A 21,362-nucleotide genomic window follows, 5' to 3' on the forward strand; every position below is an offset into this window, starting at 1 on the left:
CACAGAAAAAACCCTAAATGTTAAATGCCTAAGAATTGTTTTAAACAGTATGTGAGATGTGTCTCAGCTGTATAACAGTGCCTCTGGGGCTGCTACTCTGCTGTGTGCTCAGGGAACTGAGGAACCAGTTCCTGCAGAACTTAACTGGCTTAGTGTTCACAGTAATGAGCATTATGTTAATTAAATATACTGCATCTTTGTGTATTAAAAGCTTACTGATCACTAATCCTTTAGAAGTAACCATTACACTGTGCATATTGTGCCCTGCCCATGTATATTGCAAGGGGGTTTAATCGATTTGGGATTACAGTGTGTAAGGATGTGCTATACTGAAGTAATGTTGCTGTTGGATGCAGAGGAAAAGCGCTTCTCACAAGTACATTGATGAACCCATCTTAAAGGAAGGCTTTAAAGAAGTATATTTTTGTCAGATTTACTTTTGTTGCATTTACTGACCAAACTTCCTGCTTCTTTTTCAGCTAACTGCTTTCCATGAATGCAGACACAGTCAAGGTGATAATTTTCTTCCCATTACAGCAAGACTGAAACATATCCCAAAATATATTAAAAATATATATTTTCCTGAGAGATTGTGCTATATATATCAGAGGTTTACATTTTTGCTGCAATATAAATTACTAATCTCTGAGGGTTTTCCTGTATTCTCCCAAGTGACTGATCGGTTGAGGAATGGTTGGTAAATAGTTAAAGGATATGTTAGGTAACCTTTTAAACTCTGTTCCACAAAAGCTTTCTTGGCAAGACACATACACTACATTTCATAAAAGGATCAAGAGGAATGAGTATTGAAATGGAAGAAACTGACTTTTCAGCTTTCGTAAAGATGCCACCAGCACGTCTGCACGTAGAACTGGAGGAAGATCCACCATAGTGATATAGACTGCATCTGTGAGAAGTGACCATTAAACTGTGTAAATATATTGTACTGTAATACTGCAAGAGGGGTTTAAAAATCTTTCCACTTTATTTTTTTATGCTTATTAATCAGATACCGTTACTTATTGCAGTTGCAACTATGCACTTGTATAAAGCCATAATGTTGAAGTTTATATCATTCATACACATCTATCAGAAGCTGCATGTCAGTGTTCAGCAGCTAGTATAGATTTGAAGTATATACTAGTTTCAGCTACATCATCATGGGCAGTCCCTTTGTACCTGTCTAATTGCCTTAATTTAAATTTTTTTCAAGTTTTTTTGCCCATTCCTTCTATTTAAGGAAAAAGAAAGTTTACCAGCTCTTAGGATGCAGTTTTGCTTTGTGGCAGAAAAAATAGTGCACTATTTTTACACCTATTAAGTATATCAGTGTCAACCTATTTTGAATGTATATCGACTGGTTTTAAGGGTGGAGAAGTGCTGGTTACAGAAACAACATCTGAGAGCATGGGACTTACCAGACCATTTGCTTGTACATGTAACTGCTCATCCAGCCCTTTTTACAAACCTCAATACTAGTTATTGACTTATATTAACCCTCATTAAGTGCTATGAAACTTCATTTTGCCTTGTTTTTGCATACTCTCCTAGATGTGTTTTGTTTTTTGTTTTTTGGGGTTTTTTTTTTTTTTTTTGTTTTGTTTTTTTTTTTTATTATTATTTCTGGAAAATAAAAGAATCTGTGACTATTTTTACATTTCACAACACAATATCTGAGGACTGTCACAAACTTTAAGAAAAGTGAAACATACTGTAGATGTATTTTAAAGTTTTAATCTGGTTCTCTAGCACATAGCTGTAGGCATAGATAAATAATTCAGTAGTGTGTTTTGAGAACTCATAGCTGGGAAGAAAGGGCCTCAGAGGCACTTATTCTGACTTTTTTTTTTAACTTGGAGTTGTACAAAAAATATAATATATATGGGCTCATTCATGATGTGTTCATAATTATCCCAGAAAATGCATGTTTTATACAACTACAGTATGTGATGTTAAACATATTGACAGTAAAAAATGTAGTCTCCTATTTGGTCTCTTTATATATATATAAATATATATATATATTTAGAATATATATATATATATAAAATATTGTGTGGGAGTGCAGTAATTTAAAATATGATCTAACACTTCAATGAAGGAGGACATTTCACTTTAAAATTTTGTTTGTTTGTTTTTGTTTTTTAAAGAGTGTTGAAATGCTTGGAAGGATAGGACCATGTTTTATTTAACACTATCATGAAAGGTGGACTTGGAAACACTGAAATACTGAAAATTAATAAATATATTTACATTTTGTAACCTCTACTACAGTTCAGCTTAACAAAGCAAGAATGTATTCAGTCTTCTATTTATGTCCTCACAAAGTAAAATGTTGCTTGTGAGTTCTTAAATTCAAAACTAAAACTTTCATATCATTTCTGTTAGGTATTATTACCCAGAGCACAGCTACAGTGGTTTTTCCCTGCTTGTTTTGATTTACAGAAGTACGGTATATTTTTAGATAATGCAGATTTGCATAGAGTACAACATTAAAAATGTATACAGTAAAACTGTTTCCATTCACTGAATTCATAAATATTTTATATATATATATAAAAAAATGTTACATTGTGGGAAGTTCTATCCTTTTCTGAATTGGAGAATATTATATATATATATATTTTTAAATAAACTATTTGAGTAAGGTAAAATAGTTCTTGAACTTGAGAAGCTGGTAATTAATTGAAATATTTAATTATAAAGATAAACTACTGCAGCAGATATGGGAAAGGCAAGGGCTGCGTATATGGAGAGAGAGCAGACTCCGAGGGAGCTGTTTGGCAGCTCCTCCACTGCTGGGCTGGATCCTTTGCACTTTCTCTGCCTGGCTTGCCCTCGTTTGCTGTGGATGCACGGGGCCGTGCTAAGCCTGACACTTCAGGAAAGGCACGGTGTGATAGCGTTTGCTGTGCGCAGTGCACGAATGCCGTGCTTGTACCAATGGTGCTTAGCTGGACCTGCAGCAGGCTGTACTGGGATGGGGCCGGGGAGCAGAACGGGCCTCGGGGGAGCAGGGGGGTCCTGTGCTCTGACCTCTGCCCAGGCAGAGCTGGCTTAGCACAGCTTCCCCAAGGCCACTGGGCTGAGGTGCACCAACCTCGCTCTGTACCCAGGACACAAAAGGCAGAGCTGCTCTTCTGTTCTTCTCCCTTATCCTGCTGTGAAATGCAGACACCTCTTTAATGCTAGTTCCTGGACTTTGTGTTGTTTCCTTATTGTCTAGTGGTGACCTTTTAATATTTTTGAGAGAAGGGCATATTCATGAACTAAGGAGTATTTGTCTTGAAAGTCACTGATGTTTTAACATTTTGTTTTTGTTACAGGCTTGTCCTAAGCAAACAGGACATTTTTATGGCCTGAATGACTTACCTATAGACAATTCTCTCATTGCAAGTCCTTTTGTCTCACAAGAGTAAACAAGTGGTATAGCCAAGCTGCAGATTAATCTTCTGGAAAAACAAGGGGTCAGACTTGGAGCCAGAAGCTCAAGGCACTTGTACAGAAATTGCTCCTTAGTTCCCAGTCCAGGAGCTCACCAGCACAGAAGGACAGGCAGAGCCCACTGGAATTACCTTGTCAGGTGTCAAGAAGACTTTTCTGCAATGTGATTTCCACTTCTGTCCTAGCTGCGTGCTGCAATTCCCTACCTCTTGTAGTCCCTGCCAAAGTGCAGCCGCTCCCAGCAACCCAGCACCAAATCTGCTTTTAACTAGAGGAAAACTATGGTGGTTCTTGTGCTTCTGAGCACGGCTGATGCTGTAACCAAAAACATGACATGGAATCACAGTAGGATGTAGGACTTGGAAACATGCAAGAGGCTCAAGGATCTTAGCAGTGGCAGGGGCCAAATTTAACACATCGATGAAATTTCACTTACTTTCTCTTACTGCCTCTTGAAAACACTGAACTTCCTGCATTCTGAGAGGCATTCAGTCACTCTCTGAAGGCACCAAGGCCAGGAAAGCTGCCACTGAAATTATGTGCTTTTTCTCTTTAGTTTCTAATGTCAAGTGAGATCATTAGAAATTTGAGCCTTTCTGTTTGTAATCTTACAATGTATTAGTTTCCCATCTAGCTTTGAGAGAATCATCCTAAGAAGAGAATTACATCTTTTGGTCCCAAGTGCCTTTACCCATCCTGTGCTTGTGAGGTTGTATTTGGGATGCTGCTGTGAAAAGGGGAAACTTACATGAAAGCAAACTTCTTACCTGCATTGCTCATACAAACCCTTAATCACCTCCTTATTCTGTTTTGTAGGCAGAAGAACAAACAGTACAAGGTCCAGTTCAGTGAACTGGAGTATTTCAGTCTCCTCCACATTCCTGGATAGTTTGCCTTGACATTCATGTTAAAATAATGATTAATTTATTTTGTCATGTAATCATAGAGTATATCAAGTTGGAAGGGACCTATAAGGATCATCTAGTCCAACTTTCTGCTCCTCACAGAACTACCTAAAACTAAACCATGTGACTAAAAGCATGATCTAGACACTCCTTGACCACCTCTGACAGGCTTGGTGCCTTTTTCAGTGCATTACAGTTTTTTACAAATGATCATCTCTGCACATAGTACACTTTAAATTGAAAACATTATTTCTTATTTTTTAAGATAATCTTCTGAATCATTTAGGTTTCTATCAGAATTCCAAGGATCATAGGGTTTCCCTGCTGCTTTGAAGTATCCCTCATGAGGGTAGGAAGGATTTTTTTTTTCTAATCTCTATAAAAGATGTTGATGGAGTGGTTCTGAAAATACAATTTGTGTTCAGTGTTGAAGTTGCCTAAAAATTGGACAGGTGTATATATTCAGACATTCTCATCTGAGAAATTAGACAAGTCTACTGCAATGTGTGTGGCAGAGAAGAACACTCAAAACATCCAGCTTAGTTCTCCCAAGAAACTATTGCAGTGGATGGAAAAGCTATTGCTGTAGAAACATAGCTCTTAAGAAGTGGGGATGTAGAGAAAATAATGTGTTGGCACAGGGATGCTAATTACCAGGTCTTATTAATGAAAATTGGAGTTTGGTATCTGCCACTTTGTAGACAGGAAGCAGTGTTTTATAAAGGTAAGAAAGCCACATCTTGATATTGCAAGGGGGAAGCCTTGGATTTGACTGCAGCTGCTTTTGCTCCAATAATTTTGTAGAAGCTGTAAGATTAAAGTGATCTTTCAAAATGAAAGTCATGGTGAAAGATCATGAAATTTCAGTTATAAGTGTATGTAGTCCTGATACCTTAAAGAACTCTGGAAAGACACATCACCCTGAAAAGAAAGGGCAGGGAGTCCAATAATGCCATGTCCCTGCAGCCCTTACTTGTTGGAGGAGCTGCACAGAAATGCTTCCACAGCCAAGACAACTGCATGGGATGCTTCAGTCCTACCACTTCATTTTAAGGTCGAGGCCTTCAGTGTTTGTTCAGAGATGTGTGCCTGCTTCTATGCATAGTCTTATATTGTCCCTGTGGGCCTCATGTCATGTAGTTCTTGTCATTTTTCATTACTGTTTGGGGTGGTTTTTGCCCAGGATGCTCTTGCACCACTTGATAAGCATGGCTATCCAGCGATAAGTACACCAGGCTTCTGAGATCACAGCCAGTCCTCTTGTCCTTTGGATCACCAACTGCTTAGACTTTGGACACTGAATTGCCTTCAATATGTGCTACTTTTTATTAACAAGTTAAATGGTAGATACTTTTTTTGGAGTTATCTGAGATATTAAATCCCTTAATCTTTTTAGGACTGAAGGAGCTGGGTACCCCACCTGAGCTCTGAGCCCTGTTTCATATTGGCTCGCCTTGCACTGTCTCTCACCTCAGCTGCTCCATTTTCTGCTGGGCTCTTGGAGCAGGTCTTACAGCTGGGTGCAGGTCTGGCTGCAGCTTCAGGACTTGAATCTGCTTGCTGGATCCCATGGTCTCTTGTGTGTGTGTGACGTTTTCCAGCATAATACAATCCCTGTGTCCTGGGGGCCACTGAGACTCAGTAGGATCTGTGTAGCCTTTAGTCCAATCCAGAGCCATGGCGGGAGGCTCCCCTGTCAGATTTGTTCTAAACTACAGCAGTGGGAGTTGTATTACTGAAAGGTGGGCATTTGTGCCAACTAAAAAAAAAAACCAACAAGGCTGAGAGAGTAAAGTACCCACAAGCTCAGAGAGTCCATGAGGACTGTAAGTTGTGCTGACAGTGCAATTCACGGGGGGGAAAAAAAATAAATCTCAAGTCAGACTCTTGAAAGACTACTCTACAGGATCTGTATATAGTCAGCTGTTCAAAGGTAAAAAAATTTCTCTCCAGTAATTATTTAAAATATGTTTTATAGAAGCTCAATTAGTGCTACATTAGGATTTACCTGATAGAGGCAACACTGAGGCATAGGATGTGTGTTATTCCATTTATGATTTTCATATAGTATGAGTCTTGGTACTGCTGGCCAAAGCCTTCCCATTCCAAAGCAGAAATCTTGTACATTCCAGAGCAGTGACTTGCAATTATAGTAAGGTGGTAAATAGAATTGATTTTCAGCATGGAGCCATGTTACTACAGAGTTTGAATCAGAATTATCATTAGCCAATTTAACTTGTCACATTTTAGGCTGGTGCAGGTTCTGTCCTTTACATCATTTTCCAGAACACTTGACAACTTGACAGATAAAACAAGGTGTCTGCCCTGTGAGTCAGTGATACCACATAATGCACAGAGGTACCTGTTTAGGCTTCTGACAATTTAAGAAAGTTGTAAGATGAAATAATGAAACAAAATAGGGTATGAACAAAATTGTGACAATTATTTAAAACTGTTCTTCAGGTATCCAAAATTAAATTTCATCAAAACTATGATGTAAAAATATCTTATTTTACCCCTGACCCAAAGATTGAATTTTTTTCCAAGACAGAGATGGTTGCCCCAAACTGCTGCCCATGTAGAATGGAATAGCTGACACCTTTAACTTGAAAATGTCTGTATGTCTCTCTTGCCATTAGGCCCGAAACACCTGAGGTCCATCAGGACTCAGGTCTGTGAGGCTGGCAGGGTCTTGTAATCGGATCCATAACAAGTGATGATCTGTCAGATTCTTACAGTGACGTTCTCTGTGGCTCCCAGGCACCTGTCTGACATCAACAGTTGTCATCACCGAGAACTCTGAAGTGTCCTGGAGAACCCTGGCTCAAAATCCAGCAAATGAAATTTAGTGCAAACCAAGAACTTTAGAACATCCTATTTTAAGATTTTTTTTCAGCTTCCTCACCTTCAAAAGTGAGACATCCTTAGGCCCTTATTGTGAAGGTGACATTTCATGTTCTGCTTCGTACATAAATATGAATTTCAAGTATGGAAGAATTTGGAAGAGAGTGGAAAAAACAGTCTGAAGAGATATTTGGAGGGAAGTCATTATTATTTATCATCAGGGAAAATACATGGCTGGGAAACTACCTCATTTCAGTTATCTCCACATCTGTGGAGTTTTTAATTTATAATAGTTCTTTGTGTGGACTCCACTGTTATTTCCTTTTTTTATTTTCCCCTTATTACATATGTCACTAAATGGATGATTGTTTGGTGGAGGAAGAGTAATTTTACCTCATTTAAAGAAGTAAGTGAAGGTGTTCTACAAGATTGGCGCCATTCAGCTAATTCTGAATTACTTTCTCCAGAGTCAACCTGCACTAAAATCCAGCTCTCAATCTGCAGCAGTTGGGGGCTGTCACTGCCTCCCCACCCCACTCCGTTCTCTCGTGGTTCAGTAGATCAGGTGAGCAGAGCCAGGATCGGGAGCAGCCACGTGCACAGTGTAGACAGGCTCAGGGGTCAGGCAGGGACAGGGACTCCTGAGCAGTCCCAGCAGTCGCATCCCCTGCTGGATTGGAGCAGCACAAGGAAAGACGGCTGTGTCCGCTTTGCACAGAATGCCCAGTGCTAAGGGAGGCCATAGGGTGGGGAGAGGATGGTTCTGCATTTGTGTTCAGTGCTCTGTTCACTGAGGGCAGGGCAGAAAAAATAAACTATACTCATCTTCCACTGTCCACATCCATGTCCAGACCTGCAGCCTGCTGTCCCTGGACTCATCCTCATCCTTTCCATAGCGAATCTCATGGTAAATGTTTTCTCTCTCATACAGCTGAGTGAGCTTCTCGCTTACCTGCTGCCAAATCGAGTCACAGTTCATCACAGCCGCTGCTGGAGGTACTTGGGGTTATTTAGTGGACTGTACTGGTACTCAGAGCTTGTCTTCTCACTGACAAGAAGACTCAAAGTTTTTGAAAGCCCCAGCAAGACACACTTTGTCAGCCAGGGCAGGACAGGGTGTGTTACCTTGTGAGCATGTTGTGAACTGGTACAATTAGACACCGAGTGTGTAATTCCACACCTATACAGCATCTGTGAATGGAGTTGGATTAGTTACAGCTCTGTGGACAAGAGCTGCTTACTTGCTTACACCTTCTGCCATAAATCCAAGATGCTTTCCCTGCTTGCTTTTGCCCTGCTGCTGCATTACACAGCAAATGACCTCCCTGTTTCCACCCCGATACTGGTGAATGAGAGTTTAACAAGATTTATCCTGCCTATGTATTTGTCTAAAGCTGTTGCCTTTAATCCAGCCACTGAGAAGATTATTCTTTACCTACTGGAAAACACAGTGTCTGCGCTTTCATGGGGCTTGCCTGGAATTTGAATGTGCCTCTGTTTATGAAAGTGAAAGAAGTTACTCTCTGAGAGAGGAAAAAGTGTGTAAAACTATTTACTGCTAGTTCCTGATTTGTTCCATATCTCTTGCAGCTTGAATGAGAACTCATGGTCCAGCTTTCCAAGTCCACAAAATTACTTTACCTTAAGTTCATTAATTACACACCTTTATTTGTTTTCCTCAATCTTTTTTTCCCACAGGTTTCTAAGGTGATTTATTAAAATGCATTAAGTAACCTATTAAAAACTGTTCTTAAATGCATTTTCAGTATTTTATGATAAAAAACCATCTTGAGGTGCTGATTCTCAAACCAAAAATGGAGCAGCTTCATCTTGCTACAGCATCATTCAGGAGTGTGAAAGATATCAATAACAGAGAGGGTTTGGATTCAATACAAATCTTTCTCTATCAAGAAAAGGCTTTAATTAACAAGCAAGTGTGTTTTTTTCATTTTAAGATGCTGGAGCTCTGTAGCATTTGGCAGGTCAATATTCAGCCTGATGCTTCAAGTGTTAAGGTGAAAGCTGCCCATTTATGACCTGTAATGAATATTTCATTTTCTCTCCATATATGGAAACAATAAAAACTCAAATGCAATGAAAATTAACTGTAAGAATGACACTATCAACCTTGAAGAATAACATTTATTCGTATCACCTGGAAAATGTATCACATGCCACCTACCACTGTTTAGACCACTTCAGATACTTTACACAGCTTTAATAAAATCAGAATGTTTACAATGAATCTTTCAACCAACACAGAAAGATTTAGACTTTTTATTGGAGCAGTAAAAAAAATCTCATCTTTGACTTGCTCTCAGTAACGTGGGATACATGAAATCAATTCCCACAGACACATCTTTTCCCAGCCCTTCCCCCTAAAATTTAGAGTATGAAGCAGCTGTTTTCTGATGGTGAATGCTCCAATTGCTGCGTGCTCACTGGCAGGAACATCTGCTTTCCAGATCCCTTTGCTCCAGAGCAGTCACACAGTTTAGAATGTTGCGACGAAAACCTGCCTCAAATGAAGTCAATGCAGTCTTCCCATAGTTTTCAAGGGTGTTGGGATCAAGGGTGCCTAGGTTTTTACATGCCAATCACAGAATACTGTAAGAACTCTTGGAATGTTGTATATTTTAATTTTGGGGAATGTAATGATAAATGAAGGCAAGCTATATGATTACTAATGTAACTTTTGGTTGTGAAGGCAGTACTTCTAAAACCAAAATCCTCTGTTAATAGTTGTCAAGAATATCTTTTCCCCCTTTTTACTCTTAGTACTACAAATTGACTAGAATTTCTGAAGTAAAAGTTTAAGTGAAGTCTATGTTCTTCAACACACTTAGCACTGACAGGCCAAAAATTCGTGAACCACAGAGCACTATCACCAAAACCTGACAACCACAGGAGATCAGTCTGCTGAGATGCATCAAGGTGCACATGTCACTGTCAGTATGAATGGTGTTTGGAAATTCTGGGTATCATTCCAGGAACTTCTGCTTGAACAGCATTTTTAACTGTTGGCCACAGTTTCATTAATTCCCATACATTGTAGTCCCTGCTGTTCTCAAAACAGTATGTTCAGTGAATGAGAGCTCAGGTTACGAAAAATAATTCGTAGTTGAGTTTTTGCTCTCTTATCCAATAAAAAACTGGGTATACTGAGGAAAGTGACTATGGGTATCCTGTATCAGCTGTATAAATTGTACTATTTTAGTGTTGCATGTAAGTGCTACAATCCCAACTGGATTTGTGATTTAGTAATTAGAACCTTATTCTGGATTGGGCCTTGACTGAGATTTTCTTCATCCTAAAATACAGACAGTTAATGTTGAACTAATTCAGTTGCTTGCAAGAAGAAGACAAACTTCTGTTGTGATTTTTTAGTCTTGCAGCAGGACAAGTCAGTATGTTGGTGCAAAATTGATCATGTATAATTGACAAAAATTGCTTATATGTAACCAGAAAGTACTGAAGTGATACCAGAATATATATACATCTAACTATGAAATACCTTGTAGTTAAAAAAATCCAGAGAAAATGTGATATCAGTGAAACTTGTCTGAAATGACCAATAAAAATATGCTGCTTAAATTAAGTATCTTATCAGAATTATTTCTAAGATAAAGTAAGCATGAATGTACTATACTGTAAGTCTGTAAGTACTGTAAATACTATTAAGTACGCTAAAGGGTAAATATTAGAGAAAGAGAGCTTCCTCAATCTTTGAAGAATTCTTAAATTCTATAGGCTTAATTATATTTTTTTATGGTAATGATATGTGTGCTGATGAGTGTTGTCTAATCAGTCTTTTTAGTCTTCCTGTAGTGCAGGATTGTGGCTGTGACCCAAATATTGAGAATGAGCATGACTATGAAACGGATGAGAACTAAAAGAGAAAAAAAATATTGTAAGCATGAATCAAAAAAACCTACTGCTGTTACAACACTGGTTTGTACACTTTTGCTTGTGTACACACAGGCTGGTTCACATTTGGAAACTGTTTTCAGACAATTAGTTCAATTACCATGTTCAGGAACCCACACATTCTGAGCATGAATCCAAGAGAAAACAGCATTTAGCACTTGATCACTTTCAGAGATAGCTCAAAATTATAAACTCCAGTACCTTTCATTCTTTAGTAACCTGGAGAATAGTACAAGCATGAGAAGCCTCATATAAATTTATATGTACACCAAAAGCTAAATTCAGAGTCACAGCTCACATGTCTTTTGTAGTTGCATGTGTTATTTATAATAAAGGAACTACTCTCTACTGCTATCTCTTAAGTTTAGACTTTAATGACAGAAAATCTGACAACTGACAAAAAAGCAGTTTTTCAGTACCTGAGTTAACTCAGCTTCAAAACCATAACAGCATGGTACCTCTACCTGTGATGAGGTATTTAAAGTAGGTATGTCTGATAGGTATGTCTGATGTCCATTTGGTAGGTGGAATATTCACAGAAACGTACACAAAACTTTGTTTCAGAACTATGTGATATCTGACTGTGTCAATGTGTTCAGTGTTGCAACTGAATTGGAAACATTTTCCATTAGAGCAGCACAGCATCAGTGTTTGCTGCTGGCCCTCCCATGTGCCACAGTGGATGGTGCTGTGTTTCAAACAGCAGCTTTACCCAGCGCCAGCTTTGCTTTCCTGCTGTTTCCTCCCTCCCCAGTGAACCCCTCCCTTCCCCTCAGTGTAAATGTGTAGCTGTGGGTGATGTGGACTCAGTACCTGAGCCTGACAAATCCCTGCATGAGCATTTTGCCTAATCTTTGGTGACCAGTTAACTGCAAGCCCCACAGACCCCTTACCTTGGCAAAGAAAAAGCAGCAAGATGGGGGTGGAAGTGTGGGCCAGAAATGGGACTTCCTTTTCCAGTGAAAGACCCACTTGAAATGCTTGCACAGCTACAGCTTTACTGAGCTGCAGAGGCTGCTTAAAAATTACAAAATCCATTCAAGTGATGTTTCTGATTAAATAGTTTTGAACGAGAACATGGAACCAACAGACAAAGTACAAAGGGATTGTTACTTGTTCTTGCATCCATCAAGCCTTGATTTTGAACAATTGACTGAAAAATCTGTGACATTCCCTAGCTCTTGTGGTTCTCTCAGGAGGACAGTAAGAAGCTGTTATATAAATCTGCTTTATAATTTGCTGGAAATTATATATTTTAAGTCAGTTTTTGAAAATTTCTTACCAGCCTACCATTTCATTTTCAGCCTGTCATAAATTTTCTGAATGTTGGACCTAAAACTGTTCACATACTAAGCTGAACTTTAGTTTTCTAGAAGAATTTTTTAATTCAAAAAGCTGTCAATAAGTGAAATACTTATTACTTGAAAATCTCATTCAATTACTACAGGCTTTTTAAAGTTGTATTTTACTACATTTAGTTATTTGTTAAAATAGTAAATATTTTAATACTTTATTCTGCTATTTTCAGAATTAATTTTGGGTGCTTTTGCCATTTGAGAAAAAAAAAGTCTTTTGGACCAGTTGCACTACATGACAAGTGTAAGCAGTTTTCTGGCTTTTTTTTTTTTCTTGATGTCTTTGCCTGATTTCTAATCCTGTGTAACTCCTGCCCTACCATGCTAACCTATCACGTTCATGGTTTGTTCTTGTGAGACTTTCTACATGTTTTACAAAACAACTAAAAACCGCTGTGGCAGCTGTTCCCTTGGAAAGGCAGAGAATTCCATACTTCACTCACCTGCGCGATCATTTGTAGTCATTAAAGTTGTAATGATTCTTGCTGTAAATTGAATGAATTCTGATTAGTGGAACACATAGGACACATACTTTAGAAAAATTGTGAAATATCTGGTTTTCAACAGAAGATAATCTTGCATGAAAATATATACTGTACATATTCCTACTTTTAGTGTGTCCACTCTTCACTATTTTGGCTTCAGAGATCAAGCTCTCAAAGCTGACTGACAATATATTAAGGGGATTTTTAAATGAGAAAATCACAGATATAATTAGAATTTTTACATCCATCATGCTAGATTGGATGTGGTCAGTTTATTGCTTTTCTTTCTGTTCAGCCCCTCCTTCAGGAGCTGACAGTGAGCTACTCCCACAGTTAAGTCAGCATGAATTAACCATTGGGAATGTTCACGTGTGCGCCTTCACATTTTGCAAATACAAGGGATTCAGCTTCCCTTCACACAAGGAACCTAAATGTTAATTATTTCACACTTGCAGCAGAGTAAAAGCATTTACAAAGTTTACTGTCACTGTTCACCACAACTTCTAATTACTGATTTTTTTTTCATGTGGAAATAGATCCAGCATCACTGGATGATGAGTTTTATAGTGAGAATATTTTAAATGAGTTTTGTGAAGATGCAAAAGGCACTTCTGACAAACAGCTGTTCATGCAGACCACTAGGGAATCGCCACAGGAACTCCACAAATGACTGTTCATGAATTCTGTCAAGAAGTGTAATTACAAGTACCCATAGAGCTAAAGGTATTTATCATTAAGTGTGTATTTATTTGTAGACAGCTTTTCAAAATTAGCATTGTTTGACTGTATACCTGAAATTTTAGCACCTTTTCATGCTGGACTACTAGTAACTTTATTAAATCATAGAACATGGAAAAATTTTCCTCATAAAGACAGCCTTTCATTTATTTCAATTCCAGTTCCCTTGGTCATATTCACTCTTCAAGTCATTGGTTTTTATCATTGGTGTCAAGGATAGAACTTGTTTTCAAGAGACTGTGTGTTATCTGAGACCCAGGCGTCAGCACTGAGGGAAACTAAGGCAAGACCTTTACCTGCTATGCTTGAGTAAAGACCTATGAGAAAAGGAATTAGGAGAACTCAGTAGTTCACACCAAGTTGTCCATAGCTTACTTGCAGAGGCGTACACAGACATGCCCCAGGTCAGGGCGCTCGCTTGTCCGGAATCTTTTGTCTCCCAGAGATGCTGCAGTTGAACCAGCTTACTGGCTGCACTGATGAGCGTGCACAGATTCTGAAAAGCAGGTGAAAAAGAGAGAGAACCTCTGCCTCTGCCATGGTATTAGCTGAATAGGTGTAGCTTTTCATTTAGAACAAAAACAATTGGCACTTTCCCAGTACTTGGCAACCCAAATGCTTTGGCTTCTTAGTAAGGAGCAGTGAAGCAAAAACTGGAAGTTGCCAGAAACAAGGACTCATTTCTGAGGTACTGCCCAGCAAGAAGCTCAGAGAGCACAGTTGCTACTGTTGTTGACAAATGTTTGACAGAAGCAAATGCAGTAAGAAGCAAAGAAACAAAAAAAGCTTCTCAACCTGCTCCATAAAACTGTTTATAAAAATCAGCTAAAATGAGACCGACCTAGTCTAAACAGCAAGGTTGATTCAGACCATCTGTTACCATTACGTCTGGCAAACCAAACCAAACCATAAAGGAATGAGAAAACTGACAAGAATGTGTGGAAAATTAGTCCAATTTGAGGGAAAAAATAGTAACAGGAATGCACTATTCACTCAGTCCCCCTTTTAAAGGGATTTTGCAAAGCCAGCAGGTAGAGAGGACTCCACACAGGCCTTTGTGACATGCCTGGATTTCTGCTGCAAGTAAGGATCAGTGTAGGGCTTGGAAGCTTTTCTCCCCATCTGTATCATCTTTTGCATTAGCAGATCCTGTTCATCTCAATTACTTTTTAACTTTCTCTCTCCTGCTAAGAAAAGACCATCTTTAATCTTTGTAGGCATTATCAGATTGTATTTTTCTTGCAAAATTGTATGACAAGGGGAAAAAAGAATTATGTCACAACCCCAGTTTCAAACGCTTTGAGGTTCTATTCTCTTCCTCTTGTGTTAAAGGTTTATTGGTTGGATTATCACATTAGGACTAAAGTGGCAATAGAATTTCAACATTTTAAGTATTTGCTAGTTTTAATTAAGGCACCACCAAGTAACAACTTATCTCAGAACATGCCTTTTCTCCCCCCACAGAGTCTCTATTTTCGGTACTGTTTTCCAGCTACTCGCAAAAGAAAGAACCTATATCTGAAAACTGGTTGGTTATTCTGAAAGCTAACCAAAATGATGAATTCTTCCAAGGACATATATATAGGAGAAAGTCCAGTAATAAATACTTCCAGAAAAAAAAAAGTCATTTCATGTGAAGATCTAATTTCAGATAATCATGTAGCACTTACCATGGCTAGGTCTATTATACACTTCTGCAGTGTTAGCATGTACCAGCCCACCCAAAATCTTATATTACATTAAGTTTCATAGCACTTAAATTGTAGGATACAAAGTTTTCAAAACTGCCCGAGGAATAAGATTTTTTTAAACATTTGGAAATAATCTTATTGAAACTTTTAAACAGACTATACAATCGAGATAAAACATATTAAGAACTGGTTGAAACACTAAGTGTTCCTATTTTTCACATAGTTTTTGGTCAAATAGTGTCTGGAGTTTCTCAAAACCTGCTCCAAAACACAAGATTTGAGATTTTAACCCAAGTCCTATTTAGGAAAAAACCCCAAACAGTGCTGTCTTTATTGCAGTAAGTACAACCTCATGGGCAGTAATTAAAAAAAAAAAAAATTAAAAAAACTCTGTCATTACTACTCTGCATCCCTGTAGAAAAGATGTAAATTAAGAATTTAGTTTACTGTTTATCAGTTGGGACCCTTCTAAAGCAGAGCAAACATATAAAGCTTACTTCCTGCAGAGGTTTTACTGTGATCCCAGAAATCAGCATGTGAATGTGGAATACATGTTGAGGGGTGCCTGAGAATGATTTACAATAACAGCACACAAGAAATTATGACATAGCTGCTATGCAATGAACTACTAAACAAGCCACATAAACCAAACCTCCCAGATTTCAAAGGATACACCACTGCGTAGAAAAAAGCTCGTCTCACTTTTCCACTGAAATGCATAATACAGCCCAGGAGAATGGCATCTGCAATAAACAAAAGATGGCTCCTCACAGAAAGGACTGAAGGAGCCCAAACACAATCCTAGCCAGTTCCACTGGGCACAAGATCTGTAGAAACTCCTTTTTTACAGCTTTTGCCTCTCAAATGTGATTGATGACCAAAATACTGCAAGCTCCAAAACTAAGCTTTTCTTAGACTCTGGAGTGTTTAGTATGTTTCTCTCCCATGTGGAGAAACCAGACAAAAGTATGAGTTTACATCTGTGATTCTGTGTAATAATTAGGTTTTTCTCCTCCACCTGACCATCTATTTCAATGGCATTTAAAATAATTCCATTTTAGACGAGATGGTAATTCCCTCTTCTCCCCAACTCCAGCATCACTGCAGTGAAGCACTGTACCTACATGCAGAGACTTGGAGTGCTGAATGAGTCCCATTTCATTTCCAAAACACGGTTTACAAAAATTACCTTGTGCAATGACGACAGGAAACTCCAGGTATGTCTCCAGGGGGTAACCATAATAGATCTGGTACCTCAGAAACACAAGGAGGCTGAACAGAGAGATACAAAACATGACTGCACAGAGGGACACAAATGCCTTCACAACTTTTATACTGTTTTGGTGCTGCCAAAAGGCTCCAGATAGGTGTAGCCCTTGCTATCAGACCGATCAAACAAAACACAGGCACTCAGAGCAAGCCTGATCATTCTCTAATCTATTTCTGTTACCCTCACTACCCACACTTCTCATCGAGGTCTTTATGTCACAGTCTGTAAGGCATAATTTTATTTATTATAATTGCTGAGAAAGAAATAAAGGCTTCCAGACCTAGGACATAACTTCTCTCTGCAAGAGCCTTGGCATCTCCAGGATAACTCTGATTTCTTTACTTATGTCTGTAGTTCAATTTGTACATTAAGCAAGTTTTACAGGGGAAGACAGCTTGTCTTCCAAGCTGTCTAGACTATACTGTTATGAGATTACTCAGTGTAGCTCTACTGGTCAGACTAAGAGTCTAAGTGCACCAAACAATGGCAATTTTCCTTCCTGCCATTCCACAATACAGTACCTAAAAGGAACTGAACTTTTATGTTTTCTGTACTTCCACCTCTCCTGCAAGTCCATGGGGTTAGATAGAAAATTCAAAGATGTATAGAAAACAGAAAGGACTCAGAGCAGTTTTACATAAGAAAAAATATTATGGTTTCTGGTGTAGAAAAATGGCAGAAGGAACAGCCTGCCTTGTAAGAAACTGGCTTTTACAGTATTCAGAATTTAAATATCTGAACTTCCTAGAAGTGCTGTTTGATATAGAGTCAAATCAGACTCCTAGCCACCAGCACCATGCTTCTGTGTCACCTCTCACACCTGGTCACTCTATGTTGATTGCACAAAACCAGCTCAGCTTGTAGTGGTAGTCACACAGCTACCTGCAACTGGATTCAAAGTCTTTAAAGGCAGGAGGATAAACAGTCTACTAAATACAATAAATGTTTCAAAGAAGACCAGAACCTGTAGTATTGTGGGTACCGTGGTTCTCACGCAGTTGCTGAAGAAACATTTCCAGCTTCTCCACGCTCATCTCAAGCATTACTTACAAACCCTTTTTAATGCACACCAACGCACACAAATGATTGAAGTGCTTTTACTGCTTTCCGGCTGAGGCTGTGGGGTCAGTAATCTCTGCTGGAACTCCCATTTGCTTCATTTACTCCGAGGTGTGTTAAGGGTAAACAGCAGCAACACGAGTGCAGTGCTGTAGAGGCGGGCGGGGAGCGGCCACGGCTGAGGGATTCTGCACAGCTCCACAGAGAGGTGTCTGTAAACCTGAGCTGTGTCACTGCCTGGAGACACGGCACAGGCACCTTCAGAAACACCACGCCGTTTTTGTGAGGGGGTTTTTCTGGATGAAACCCCCTGTTCCCGGCTTGGCGGGGGGAGTGGCAGCCGCCCGGCTGGATGATCTGCCCACCGGCACCCCCGGTTCGGACAACGCAGGGCTCCTCAAGGTGCTTTCTCTCACTTGTACCCACACCTGAACGTGCACACACCGAGTTTATTTATTTGTCGTTTCATACAATCCTCTTTAAGCAAGACTTAATAAGCCTAGCCCTTGTAAGCTCATTACAGGCTCACAAGTCTTTGGAGTTTGACACGGTTTGTAATTTTCTTAAGGAATTATTTAAGTCTTACTGGTTAGAGTGAGGGGAGCCTGTCTGACGAGTACAGCTACCTGCACCACAGGGTACAGGGCCACTGAACAACCTAAAAACAGGCTTACACCCTCTGCAGCTGCTCTATGCAGCGATATGCACGGTCCGGGATGCTTTGGGGCAAGTTAAAAAAGACGAGTTTCCCTTTAAATGGCAAAGCGGAATCACTAAAACAGGAAGTTCCTTCCCGAAAGGCTCTGTGGGCTCAGCTGGTGGGGCTGGTCCTGAGCTCCGAACGGAGCGATGTGGCGGGAGCGGGGCGTGCTCGCCGCCCCAGGCCGCTCCTCAGCGCACCCTCACGCCTGACCTGAGCCGCGGAGGAAGGAATGAATCCCCGGCTGCCGCAGCAGCGCCAGGGCCCCGCACTCCCCACCGAGGGACCCGCGGCTCCAGCCGCTGCTCCCGCCGCCTTACCCGGCCAGCTCCAGGAGGAGGCTGCTCACGCTGAGTCCCCACGCCGAGCCGGCCCTCAGCACCGCCACCAGCTGCGGCAGCTTGATCACGGCACACACGGCCCAGGTTGTCAAGTGCACCAGGTCCAGCAGCCCCGGCGCCATCCCGCTGCGGCGGCCCGGGACGGGGAATCCGCGGGGTGTGGTGGGACGGTGCGCCGGCGCTGCCCTCACGGAGCGCCCGGGGCACGAGGAGGGGAGAGCCAGGCCCGGCGGAGCATCCGCGGCCCCGTCGGGAGGGGCAGCGCCACGGTCACCCCCGGCCCGTGGTGCTGAGCACCGCGGTGACCGAGGGGACACCCGCGCCGGCCCCGCGCTGCTGGGTGAGGCCTCCCTACGTCTGATGCCCTCGGTGACCGAGCCGAGAACCGCTCCGCTCCAGGTTCGGACTGTTGGTCCTGGAATGAGTCTGTTACCATAAACAGCATCCCCGGAACAGGGATGATGTGATGCTGTGCCGGCCATGGGCCGTGTTCACCCCCGAGCAGTGCAGGTCAGCTCCGGCTTTGGAGCTGGAGGCTGGAGCAGTTTTCTCCCCCAAAGTGGAGTTCCCACTGCTCCAGCGCCCGTGGCTTTCAGGTCACTCTCTCTGGACTGCTGTGGAACTAATTCCTGCAGCAGGGATTGCACGGGTCTGACAGCAGCACTTTATTTTTACAAGAAAAATGTGCAGAAAAATTAAAAGTTGCTAAATGCTGGACTTGTCAGATGATACTGAAACTGGCTGGATTAAACTTTAACACAATTTGAAGTATTAGAAATCAGGCATTCTTTACTTGTGCAGGACACAGTGGATTCATTCTGTGTCTGGAGTGAGACTTTACAGCAGGGTTTTTATTCATTATAACTATACACATTCATTAAAACATGCTTCTTATTTAATATATAAATAACATTTTTCTAGAACTAGTGTGCATGCATTCACCTCTTACTGGAAGTTTATGGTTTTGGAGGTTTATTAAGAGGGGTCTTTGATGATTGTATTCACTGAATGCTTCGATATTAAAGGTGACTTTCCCTTGCTGTTGTTTCTTGTTTTATAAAATTTGCTAAAAACCCACTGTAGGCCTCTTTATCTGTTTCTCCACAGGTTCCAGCTGTGTTTATCATCCTGTGTGCATATCTTTTTTTTTTTTTTTTTTTTTTTTTTTTTTTTTTTTTTCTTTTTTTTGCCAGTTAGTCTTTCAGGAACTTAAGGGGAGCTGGAAATTGTTATTTGTTATTCTTTAACTTATTTATCACTGGTTATTGGAGATGGAGTAGCTTCTCCAGAATATAAACCTACCCAGCATACACAGTTGCATACAAAACCAGTAAAGTTTTTGTACTTCTCAGTTTGTCAGAACTAAATAAAGGTTATCCTAGGAACACACATTTGTCCTGATTATGCATGGACAGAATCTTGGCTTTTTTTGTGCCTGCATATGGCCAGGACTGCTCAAACTATCAAATCCACACCATTAATTCAGAGTTTCACCTAGAATGTAATTTCAACACGAGTGGTTATTCACAGGCATAACATTTCTTCTTTTTCATTTTAATTTTAATGAAAGTTGTACTATCATCAGTAGTTCTTACAATGGCTTCAGACAGCTATATTTCATTAATTCTACATACCCTTGGTGGTATTTTAAAACAGTATTTCTAATTCTGAACTAAATCATGTTGCCCTTTAGTAATTCAGTCATAAAAGGAAGCAGGTATGTAGAAGTACATAAAATCTCAAAACTCAGAAATAAATAGCCCCCAATACAAAATTCTTATGTAGAAACTGTGTTTCTGTTAATACAATTCAAAGTAATCAAGCTTTTCGAAGACAATAAGCTAAAAGAAGAAAAGAAAATTTGGATTTATCTTAAATAATAAGTGTTCCAAGATTTTCTTGATAAACTGAGTTGTTGACATTTTGGGAGCATTATGTACTTGAAAAAAGTTGAGAAGTTGTCATACATGATTAAGTTATTTAAAGTTAGGTCTGAGGTGTAGATGTGTCTGTCATTTCAGATAATCTGAAAATAACAGAGAAATGTCTAAGGTAGAAGTTGCACATTTGCACTACTGTGTGGATGCTGCTCCAAAGAATCTATAAAATTGTCAGTAACTGTACTGCCTTGTATCTTTCTAGAGTAATCAAGAAGCTGAACTAACTTCAAACTATTAAGCAGGTCCACGAGCCCATTTTATTCAACTGTTCTTATTTAATAAGATATGAAGTATTTAGCTTTAGTCAGCATTTTACCTTTTTAAAAACACATCCTGCTGTGCATTGCAAGCAGTCAGATAACCAGGATGATTGACCATCTCCCCTGCCCTGTCTGTGTAACAGCCCTGCTCTGCATCTGTTCACTGCCCATGTGAGCAGCAGCTTAGGGAAGGAACAGATGCTGGGCAGCCCCATCCCGGGTCATGAAGAAAAATTTAATCTGGGAGCAGTATGAGTTCTTCCTAGTCTGTCTAAATTGCTTCTACATCCAGTTTCAGTTTTGGTGAGTTGCAGCAGAATTCAGGACCCCTTCAAATTACAGTTCAGGAAATGAATTCATAGCATGCAAGTCTCCAGTGCAGATTGCCAGTTCTGCAGCAGAT

At 40.1% G+C, this 21,362-nt stretch overlaps 2 protein-coding genes across 8 annotated transcripts in view; one reads left to right on the plus strand and one right to left on the minus strand.

The window, feature by feature from the left end:
• The window catches only part of ROCK2 (Rho associated coiled-coil containing protein kinase 2), a 103,547-nt gene extending 92,760 nt beyond the window's left edge, over window positions 1-10,787 (plus strand). For all 4 annotated transcript variants that reach the window (XM_041420628.1, XM_041420604.1, XM_041420611.1 and 1 more), the window contains one exon: window positions 480-10,787. Coding sequence is in view for 1 of the 4 variants with exons in the window: in XM_041420611.1 (XP_041276545.1) it covers window positions 480-483 (4 nt within the window). In the remaining 3 variants the exon portion in view is untranslated. The remainder of the gene's footprint in view (window positions 1-479) is intronic.
• Window positions 9,457-19,891, minus strand: SLC66A3 (solute carrier family 66 member 3). 4 transcript variants are annotated; one of them, XM_041420656.1, is made up of 7 exons: window positions 18,739-19,891; window positions 16,579-16,661; window positions 16,063-16,168; window positions 15,369-15,426; window positions 14,074-14,194; window positions 12,919-12,960; window positions 9,457-11,082 (listed from the first exon to the last, which is right to left on the minus strand). In XM_041420656.1, exons 1-7 carry the CDS (start codon window positions 19,239-19,241, stop codon window positions 10,994-10,996), a joined length of 1,002 nt encoding a protein of 333 aa, XP_041276590.1. In that variant the 5' UTR covers window positions 19,242-19,891; the 3' UTR covers window positions 9,457-10,993. The 4 variants fall into 4 exon arrangements, with proteins under 4 accessions (XP_041276590.1, XP_041276573.1, XP_041276599.1 ...); XM_041420639.1 differs by having other exon boundaries at window positions 9,457-9,771; window positions 18,739-19,890; XM_041420665.1 differs by having other exon boundaries at window positions 16,063-16,132; window positions 18,739-19,887.
• Window positions 19,892-21,362: the final 1,471 nt, after the last annotated feature.

This window comes from Onychostruthus taczanowskii, unplaced genomic scaffold (genome assembly GCF_017590055.1).
Source record: "Onychostruthus taczanowskii isolate IOZ18803 unplaced genomic scaffold, ASM1759005v1 scaffold11, whole genome shotgun sequence".
Taxonomy (NCBI): Eukaryota; Metazoa; Chordata; class Aves; order Passeriformes; family Passeridae; genus Onychostruthus; species Onychostruthus taczanowskii.

Bases quoted from the DNA above. Each gene is read 5' to 3' on its own strand.
- SLC66A3 (XM_041420639.1), bottom strand. From the start codon at position 19,241: ATGGCCGGCACAGCATCACATCATCCCTGTTCCGGGGATGCTGTTTAT. The intron at 15,427-16,062 runs GTATCCTTTGAA...ATGTAATATAAG, and splicing joins GCTTTTTTCTACGCAGTGGT to ATTTTGGGTGGGCTGGTACA. The intron at 12,961-14,073 runs GTAAGCTATGGA...TTCAATTTACAG, and splicing joins GTCTGTGTACGCCTCTGCAA to CAAGAATCATTACAACTTTA.